The sequence below is a fragment of the Hydra vulgaris genome, chromosome 10, assembly GCF_038396675.1.
Source record: "Hydra vulgaris chromosome 10, alternate assembly HydraT2T_AEP".
In the NCBI taxonomy this organism is placed as follows: domain Eukaryota; kingdom Metazoa; phylum Cnidaria; class Hydrozoa; order Anthoathecata; family Hydridae; genus Hydra; species Hydra vulgaris.
This window is the reverse complement of record NC_088929.1, coordinates 34,049,764-34,061,261: the sequence shown is the minus strand read 5'-3', so window position 1 is coordinate 34,061,261 and position 11,498 is coordinate 34,049,764. Positions and strand designations below refer to the sequence as shown.

Here is an 11,498-nt window from a genome sequence, read left to right as displayed (position 1 = left end):
CCCGTTGGAAGCTGTATATCTAAGTAAAAAGATTTTAAATTATCAATGAATCATTTGAAAAAGGTCTCATTAATAATTCCAAAAAGATTCATTACTAATTCCAGTATTAACAAAAATGTTTCTACCTGATTTAACTGGTTTTGCCTCTTGTATAATAAAAAGTTCCTTTTTCATTGACCTTAGTTGAGTTGCACTTATTTCTAATATGTTTATTTTATGTACTAATCTGAAATTATTAGAAAAATGTAAAATTTAAAATTTTCAGAAGTTGTACCAATATATAATTATACAACAATAGACGTAACAGGAGAAAATGCAAAAATTACCAACTTTCCTGATTTTCAATACCACGAAAAATTAATTTTTGAGGGGTAAAAAAAACCATACATTTTTAAACTAAAATATAGTCCTTTACATAGTAAGTAAAAAAAAAATTTGAAAAAAAATATCTTTAACCCATCCCTCAAGAGATCCAAAAATGACCACTTTTTGGTCATTTTTTCCCAAAATTAATTGTTTGAGGGGGGTCAAAAGTGATCCAACAGCGCTCAAACCTTTTGAGGCTCATTTTTTTATATATTTTCCCCAAATTAAGGAGGTATGGTTTTTTTGTTTTCAAAATTTACTTTTTTTGACTCCCCCTAATTTATATATATATATATATATATATATATATATATATATATATATATATATATATATATATATATATATATATATATATATATATATATATACATATATATATATATATATATATATATATATATATATATATATACATATATATATATATATATATATATATATATATATATATATATATATATATATATATATATATATACATATATATATATATATATACATATATATATATATATATATATATATATATATATATATATATATATATATATATATATATATATATATATATATATATATATATATATATATAATTTTACAAAGAACTCTCTTAGTATAATACAGTATGCATATGAATCCTTTTGTGTTAATTCTTAGAGCTTTGCTACAACGTTGCATATCCGCAGCAGACGGATTCTGCCTCCCGATCAATTTTTAGCGGCAAAATGTTCTTTCTTCCGCCTCCAGTGGCTTCTGCCTTTCTATCGGCGGCCGCAGCCAGAGTTCTTTTTTGGAGGCCGACGCCAATAGAGAGACGGAAGCCAATGGTGGCCGCCTCCACAAGAAATTTTGGAGGCAAAGCCATTTGGAGGCCGCCTCAAATGGCTTCTGGCTGCTAACTGGCTGCGGCTGTCAAATTGGAGGCGGAAATATTTGCCTCCCGCCGGCTGATGTAATAAAAAATAATTGCTCGTTTGTTTTAAAGCAAATAAATATTAACTAGAAAAAAATGTTAAATATTTGACATCAAAGTTTGTTTTATATAATTTATTGACTATTTAAAAAAATTTTTGAAAAAGAAATTATAATTTTGTCAGAGCGGTTGTTTTCTAGGACTACCGAACAAATTAGTAATTTTTTTTTAAAACAAATGTTAAAAACGCCTTAAGCAAAAAAGTCAAAAAAAAATATTTATGACAAATTAAATTGTCGGTTTTTGATCAATGTTTGATATTTTGTCTCCTTTAAGTCACGCTAAAACTTTTATTTTTGGACCATAACTTTAAATTATTAAAAAAATTTTAATTTCAAAATTTTAATACTCTTGAATATTGGCATTTAAAACGTGATGATTTTAATTTGAAGGAACTTTATAAGGTTTCTCAAGCTGTTTTCGGTGCTGCATTTTCTCAGGTTAAAGTTGAACGAGATTTTAGTAGTTTTGCAATAGACTTTCGGATGAAACATTAAACGCGATATTAGTAGTGAGACAAAATTTGGGTTTGCTTGACAAAGTAAAATTCTTTTAACAACGTTATAACAACCTTATAAGAAAAATGAATGTACGTAACGTTATTTAATTTAAAATGTAAAACAAACGATTACTATTTCTAAATAGTAAAACAAGTCTTGTCTTTAATTAACAGAAGTTAGTTTCAAATTCAGTGAAATTAACTTTTTTAATGTTAATCAAATTAATTTTTAATTAATTCTATGTAAAATAAAATGAAAAAAGTTACGTATGAGAATTCTAAAAATTTTTAATTTTAAAATTCATTTATACTTAAATGAATGTTCATTAAAATTTGGTGTAAATGTAAAAATGCTAGTTTATTTGACTGTTTCAGAAAAAAACCATTCTCTGCGACAAAATCGCAACTTTTTTTAAAATAGTCTAATGTTGGCAATTAATGCACAATTTCAATATAAATTTTTGTTAGTCGATCAAATGCGAACTGTAAACTTACATAAAAGTGAAATCTAATAATGCTAACGACAGTGATCAATTGGTCACTGTCGGTAGCATTATTAAATGACGAGTAATCGTAATTTGAAAAAAATATATATTTGCTACCACCGTTTAAGAAACAGTCATTTGAAAAAACTTTTGAGTATCTGTCGTTAGAAAAAATATTTTTTCTTTAAAAAAATGTTTTATGTTTGACCTATTAATATTACGTTCAATAACAGCAATTAAAATATTTAATAAACTCAATTTAAATATTTTTAAAACTTTATATTCAATTTTCAATTCTACCTTTTTAAACATTTAAACGTTTTAAGTTTTTAAACGTTTTAAAAGAAAAGAGTCAATTTATGAATTTTATTAGAGTCAGTTATTTTTTGTTGTTGTTGTAATTAAAAGTGTTTTTGGTTCAAGTCAATTATATGATAAAACAAGACCACTGAAAGAAAATTTAGCAATTATCATGATTTTTTCTTATACTCTAGGGTATAAGAAGTGAGTTTGAAAACAAGAAGTTAAAAAAAAAAAACACTTTAGTTTAGCACTTCTATTTTTTTATGAACATGAAATTTTGGCTAAACTAAAGCATTTTGTTTTAACATCCTGAAGCAATGCAAGACAAGTTGCATGATCTGATCAGGTGTGAACCCAGACTTTTTTTGGTACTATAGGACTGGTATGGGCGCCAAAACAATGTCTCAAAATATTAATCTCATGTTGTTTTTCTTTTTCTTTTTATATTAAAAATAGAAAAAATGGTTCTTTTAAATGCTAGTTTTCTGTATATTTTAGCTAGTTTGTTAAGCCATTTTTAAGCCAATGTTTACAAATAAGGTTCGCGGCAGGTTTAGAGTTAGTGTTAAATAAAACCAATGGGCATTCACTGATGGCATCATTCAGGAAGCCGAATAATTATCTTATATAAGCCCAGGATAATACAATTCATATTACCCATTTGGATTTGAATAAATATGCCCGAATTACTTCTTAATGAGTGCTTGTAATGTTTATATTTAAAATAATAGATGTGTAGCATTTTGTAAATAATCGATATCTCATTTAAAAAACCAACCGACTCTTATTTGTTTCATTTTTAATCCAATTATTAATTATTTTGATTATTTTGCTAATAGATACTCAAAATAGATTGAAAGATTGTTTATGCTATATATGCAATTACTTTTAAAAGTAATTGCACGTATATGCTATATGGGGCTATTTAAATAATACAAAACACTTTTTGACTCTCTTCTTTATATAAGTAACATTTTAAACAATCTCTTTCCGCCTTATTTGTGACGTGACATTATTTTTAAACAAAAATATCTTTGAGTTTGCACTTTTATGCTAAAGGTTTACTATTCTGCTTTGATTAGAATTTAAATTTTAAAAATTTTGTCATGTCACACTGTGGCTAACCACCCCCTCTCCCATGTGATATTTGGTGACACTTTCAAACACCTCCACCCTATATAAGAATGTCACGCAATTATTTGAATAGGACCTATATGGTTTTGCTACATTTTTAAATTTACCAACAACAACAAAAAAATAATTAAAAGTAAATTTAAGCCCTGACTCTAAAAAAGAAACATTCACTGTTTGGTCACATTGCCCTGTGTGTCTTAATAAAAAAAGAATTATAATATTATAATACTAACTACTTCCTTTATACAAATAGTTATAAAATATTTTCCTTAAATTTTGGGTAAGTTTTTGCGTAAGTTTTTGCCTAAGTTTTGTTTAACTCACGTGCAACCTTAACTTTACGCAAATGCTGCGAAAAAGTTGTGAATACCAAATAGTTACGCAAATAATATTTTGCGTAAGTTTTTCGTAACTTTTGCTCAGCTGCGCAAGAGTTACACAAAAGTTGTGAATCCGCACCCTGAACTCTATCCACTGCGCCACGGCTGCTCTTAACGAGTTTTAACACATATTTGTAATTTTCTTTAAAAAAAAAAAAAAAAACGACCCCTAAACTAATTTAAAAATTGTTTTATATTTTTCTTCTTTAAATAAAATGTTCGTTACTTTTTTAAATACTAATAACATGTTAAAACTAACTTGAATGTCATTAACCTTTAAATTTTTGCTTGCCGGCAATTACGAGTAAACGGTTTTGAATAATAAAATAAACTAAAGTAAAAATTTCAATATTAATAACAAATACATAAAAATAAAGTATTCGCGCTTAGGAGTCGTCCACAAATTAAATCACGCAATTTTTAACCATTTTAGGCACTAACGACCCCCCCCCCCCGTACCTCGTTATAACAGTAACACAATTTTCGTGAGTCGTCACTAAACCACTAACTCCCTCCCCCCTCCCCCATCCCCATTAGCGTGAAATTTTTAAAAGTAAGATCTTATATAAGCTTTTATATAATTAAATTAAGTTAAAACATCTGTTTTAATTATATAAAAAAGTTCACACATTATAATATAAGATGTCGTCCACAAAAAACGTCACGCTAATGGGGATGGGGGAGGGGGGAGGGAGTTAGTGGTTTAGTGACGACTCACGAAAATTGTGTTACTGTAGCAACCATTATATTTTATCCATTTATTTAATCATAAAATTGATTTAATTACAAAGTGATTTATAATTTTACAAAATTACGTTCATGGTCACTCATATAGTTAAAAACTTGTCATTGGAGTGACACCTTAATAAAATAAACAAAAAACGCAAAAATAGGTAATATAGATAGCGACCAAAATAAAATTAAACAAAATTAAAAGAAGAACAAAAATATTAAAAAAAAACAAGATAATAACACAAAAAAAGGCAAATATTTTATTATATTAAAAAATATACATAAAATATTTCAAAAAATTATAAAGAATTTTATAAGGATAAGTCAAGCAAAATAATAATTTTTCTGTTGTTTTATTAACCTAAAAAAAAGTTTCTTAAAAAAATTGTTCAAATTTCTTTAAAACATTTTAACTATTTTTTCATAATTTACATATTGCCTAATTTTATTCACCTTCTTTAATTAAATATTTTTTATTTAGAATCTGCTTCACCAAACTCATTATTTACACTTCAGAAGTCATTAGAATTAGCCACCTCTGATAAAACCTCTCAACCTCATGGTGTTACATTTGGATCAATGGCTGGACTTGACATTAAAAATATAAAACGAACAGGTATAAAAAGGAGGGTAAATCATGCTAAAAAAATTATTGGATCACCATATAAATCTCAGCTAGAGGAATCTTTAACTTTGAAATATAAGAACAGGCAGCCACGTAAAAAGTGCATTAAAAAAATATATCTACACATCAAAAGGCATGTTTGAATGATCTTGATGCTTAAGGTGCGATTAATAAACAACCTTGTGCAATATGTCAATACAGTTATGGTGATCCTGTCGATCCGTATTTAAAGGATATATGGGATAAATGCCATAAATGCTGTAGATGGTGGCATGAAACATGTGCTGCTATATGTGGTGTTTATGCTAAAAAAGTATTTACTTGTGATGATTGTATGAAACACTGATTCTTTAAAAAAAAGTTATATGTCATATATTGATAAACTGTTTTTTAATTTTCTTAAATAAATCTCTTTTTATAAAGTTTTCTTTTGTTTTTGAATTTTGTATTTTATTTTCATATGTTTAACTATTGAAGTTATCTAAAATATTGTTTTATTAACTTCATATAAGCTTATAAACATGAATTCTTATTTAAACAGAATTTAGAAATAATCATCGAAATCATAGAAATTAGTAATCATTTCATTTACAATTTTACTTTGGAAGCACATTTTTCTAAAAAGGTTTCTATTTTGGCTGATATATTCATACTTTACCAAAATAGGTGGTTCAAAAATTATTAATCTTTGCTATTGCAACGCCTTTAATTAAATGCCAATTAGGTGTAACAAACTCCATTTAAGAGACAATTACTTTATACAATGCAGATTTATAGCTGTTTATAATATTTTAACTATAATTTTCTTATAGTTAAAATATTATAAATATGCCGAATATACCGTATCATAGTGCCCAAAATACGATACTAGGTCGCTAATTTCGTCATTTTTGAGTATTTTGTAAAACAAATTTTACATAAAACTTTGTAAGTTTGAAACAATTTTTTAACTATTATTTAATAGATATATCTGCAGGGCATCGATATGCACGACTTTTTAACGTTATTTAAGCAACCATTATATTTTATCCATTTATTTAATCATAAAATTGAAATAATTACAAAGTGATTTATAATTTTACAAAATTAGGTTCGGGGTCACTCATATAGTTAAAAACTTGTCATTGGAGTGACACCTTAATAAAATAAACAAAAAACGCAAAAATAGGTAATATAGATAGCGACCAAAATAAAATTAAACAAAATTAAAAGAAGAACAAAAATATTAAAAAAAACAAGATAATAACACAAAAAAAGGCAAATATTTTATTATATTAAAAAATATACATAAAATATTTCAAAAAATTATAAAGAATTTTATAAGGATAAGTCTATATACTATAAACAGATGTTTTAACTTAATTTAATTATATAAAAGCTTATATAAGATCTTACTTTTAAAAATTTATTGGTTTTGATAATTTTATCTTTAAAAGTCATAATCTCTATAAAAAAAATACGTTCATTAAATACGGAGCATTTGCTAAAGATTTCTTAAACATTACGACAGTAAAGTTAAAAAATAACTAACTTTATAAAATATTGTGTAAAAAAGTTTTTTTTTTTTTTTTTTTAATGTCAATCAAAATATCGAGCGAAAGATTTTTAATCTTTCGCTCGATATTTTAAGTTAAAACATCTGTTTTAACTTAAAATATCGAGCTCGAGTTTAAAACAAATGGTGGAAGATGGTCAAAATAATACACCTTTTAAAATGATTTACCTTTTTGAGAAGCAATAACACATTCTGTGACAAAATCAATATGATCTAAATCTTTAGCAGAGTCTAAACCATTGTCGAGAGTAGGGTGCATTTTAGAGGTAATATTTGGTTTTGAAATTTTTGATACAACATACGAGTGATCAGTAGCCTTAGCTGCCACAAAGTCTTCTTTGTGCGTGCAGTGGGACGGAAGTGATAATATAATAACATTTGTCTCGCGAGCTTTTATAATAACACGAGGATTTTTTTTATGACTTGAATGTCCATCTAAAATTAAAAGAACTGGTTGGTTTCTTGACTGTGGCTGGACTGCTTGTAAAAAATGATCAAACCATTTTTCAAACAAATCAGTTGTTATCCACCCATTTTTGCTGCCACCAGAAATAGAACCAACTGGGGCCAAACTTTATTTAAAAATTCAGGCCTCACTCGAATAAGTGGATAAATCAACATTGGAGGGACAAAAAATTTGCTTGCTGATATGCAACAAACTATTGTGATTGTTTTTCTTCTTTCGGAGCTTGTTAAGCCATCAACATTATGTTTTCAACATCAACATTATGTTTTCCCGTCAGGGCAACAACTTTTCCTGATTTATGGCTTATCGACAATCCAGATTCGTTTACGTTGAATAAGTTTGATGGTGGAATAATCTGCATTTCATTAGCGTTAAACATTATTTTTTCTAGTTCATCATAAAAACGATTAAATTTTATTCTATTAAAACCAATGGCTCGATGCAATGACGTTGGTTCAGCAACTCTTACGGAGATTTAATTATGACGTTTCAAAAAACCTCTAAATCATTCTGACTTAGTTGCACAATTAAACTTTTGAATAATCCCATTATCTTCACAAAACTGGAATACCATTTGTTTCACATCTATTGGAGACAGACCAAATAATCTCTGTGACATGGTCAGAAGAACTTCTACAAGCTCTTTCTCTAGAAAAGCTGAGAGTGTTGTCGGGTGTCCTGTACTTAACTTTTTAACATAATTATCAAGAGACACTCGTTTTATATAGTCATGTAGTGTTTGCCTTGGTATTTTATATTGTTTAGCAGCAGAATATTTCAAGCAACCATCAACTAAAACTGCAGTTACTGATAGTTTTAACAATTCATTTAACCAATTACCATATTTTACACATTTTAAACCTATTACTTAGGTCGTTAGGAAAGTTTGTAGAACTTCATCTGTGAAGATACAATGAGACAGGAAATAATTAAATATTTATATATCATTTTAAATTGTGTTTAATTATGAACATTTTAAATACTTGTTAAAATATTTTAAATATTTATTAAAAAAGTTATTTAAATTTTATTATATACGTTCAAAAAAAAAATTTAAAAAAAGGAAAAACTTGAATATCGAGCATATTTTAAAACCCGTGCTCTACTTGGAGTTTCAGCACAAGCCATATCCGATGAGTTGGTTTTAGTTCATTGTAACCAAGCTTCAAAATATAGTACAGTTGCCAAGTGGGCTACTTTATTTAAAGATGGTAGAGAGAGTCTCGAAGATGATCCTCGCTCAGGGCACCCTCAAACCACGTACACAGCTGAGAATATTGAACGTGTGCGAGCCATTATTGAAGAAAATCCGCATGCAACACATGATATAGTTGAAGCCCTGACATCGATAAATCGTTTTACAATCAACGAAATCATTCACAACGCACTTAAAAAAAGAAAACTAACATCACGTTGGATACCCCACGAGTTAACCGATCAAAATCGCAAGAATAGAGTTGAGGCATGTAAGGAAAATTTAGCCCTTTTCAGAAACGGCCCATGGAGACTATGCGAAAAACATGTTCTACATCTTCTTTAAAACAACAGGTGTTATTCATTTGGGTTATGTTGAAAAGGGAGACACCATTACTAGCGAATATTATAAAAAAAATTGTTTGAAACCTCTTATATGCGAAATAAATAAGCAAAGACCTAAAACAGGCATTCAAAATTTCAAATTTCTCCATGATAACGCTCGACCCCATGTGACTGAAACCGTCACAAACTGTCTAAACCAAGCTGGAATTACAATAATTCGCCACCAACCATACTCACCAGACTTAGCTCCATCCGATTATTGGCTATTCGACTTGATAAAAAAAAATCTTGATGACGATACTGACGTCAAAAGTCAAAAAACTCGCATAACGAAGCTACTTCAAAGTATACCCAAAGAAGTGTATAAAAAAACGTTTGACAAATGGCTTGAAAGGATGCAACTTTGTATAGATAACGATGGACATTATTTTGAACATTTGATAAAATAAAATTTAAAAAACTCTTCTTTTTTTTTTTTAATAGGTGAGTTCTACGAACTTTCCTAACGACCTAAGTATATGATGCTGTAAAATAATGTTTATATATATATATATATAAATATATATATATATATATATATATATATATATATATATATATATATATATATATATATATATATATATATATATATATATATATATATATATATATATATATATATATATATACATACATACATACGTATCACTGCTGTTTCACTCAATATAAAAGCGAGCTTGACGTCACAAGAATTTTTGTGTTTAAAAAAAAAAAAAGAATTTCCGCAAAAAAAGTATAAAAATTTACTAACTTTAAATTAGTAGTATTTTTTTTTCTATAAACGTTTTCATCTTTGAATTAAAGAAATATAAAAGAACTATCTTTCTTCGTTAAATGAATATTTACATTAAACGAAATAAAAATAAACATTGTTAAAATATTTGAAATGATTTTGGATCACTTTTCTGTTTTTGATGATTTTTACGGAAAACCTGTCTTGGGCCAACCAAGATTCGCTAACATAGCTACATGGTTGATGGTTAAAATTTTGAACACTTATCAATGAATGTCTATTCTATCAGATTCTTACGTTATCCGTGTTTTTTTTTTACTATAACTTAATTTTTAATTCATTTATACTTTTAAATTTATTTCTTTTAAATGTAAAATATTAATTTTTTGATGGATGATGTAAGTTATTGAAACTTCAACCTTTTATGCAGATGAAGATATAAAAATTATTTTATGTGTCTCTTGCTATGTTAGCGAATATGTTTTTAAACTTGGCATGTTTTATAACCAATTTTTTTAGTTTTACGCTTAAACTTGTGTTGACATTTCTAAGCGATGACGTAACTTTATTGCGTTACTTCCCAAGCCATTTACTAACGAGTTTTATTGAAACAACTGTTTTGGCGAGACAAATTTTGGAGGTATAAAATAAACAAAGTTAAGCGGAATTTTCTCTCTGGCTAATTGGATTAATATATAACAGATAAGTATAACTGATATATATCAGATAAGTTGTTAAATCTTCTTTTATCTAGAGCATCTATTTGTCAGTCAATATTATTTTATTTGCTTGTATTATATTATTATTACTACGTCACTATGTATTCAACTGAGAGGGAAATTTTGAAAGTATACATTGGATGGGAAGACGGTTGAGAAGATAAATGGTCAGGTTAAAGAATGGAATATAAGTTCCAAATCAAATGGGTGTAAAAATTAAGCATATTATTTTAAGAACCTATGCAGAGCAACTGGAATGTTTGTTGTGTTTGATCTGGTATGTTAGTGCAGTTTGTTTAAAACATTTATTGTCAGTGCTCTACCTACCTCCTCTCTTGTTAACGAATGGAATGAATTTCTCATATTAGTTGTATACATATATATATATATATATATATATATATAAATATATATATATATATATATATACATATTTACATAAATACATAAATACATACATACATACATAAATACATACATACATACATACATACATACATACATACATACATACATACATACATACATACATACATACATACATACATACATACATACATACATACATACATACATACATACATACATACATACATACATACATACATACATACATACATACATACATACATACATACATACATACATACATACATACATACATACATACATACATACATACATACATACATACATACATACATATATATATATATATATATATATATATATATATATATATACATATATACATACATACATACATATATATATATATATATATATATACATACATATATATATATATATATATATATATATATATATATATATATATATATATATATATATATATATATATATATGTATGTATGTATGTATGTATACATGTATATGAATATATATATATATACACACACACACACACATATATATATATATAT

At 26.7% G+C, this 11,498-nt stretch overlaps 1 protein-coding gene across 1 annotated transcript; it reads left to right on the top strand.

Moving 5' to 3' along the window:
• The first annotated feature begins 8,654 nt into the window (after nt 1–8,654).
• LOC136086295 (histone-lysine N-methyltransferase SETMAR-like) lies at nt 8,655–9,509 on the top strand. The gene is made up of 3 exons (XM_065808588.1): nt 8,655–8,658; nt 8,730–8,987; nt 9,070–9,509. The coding sequence occupies exons 1-3, from the start codon at nt 8,655–8,657 to the stop codon at nt 9,507–9,509; spliced, it is 702 nt and encodes a 233-aa protein (XP_065664660.1).
• The last annotated feature ends 1,989 nt before the right edge of the window (nt 9,510–11,498 follow it).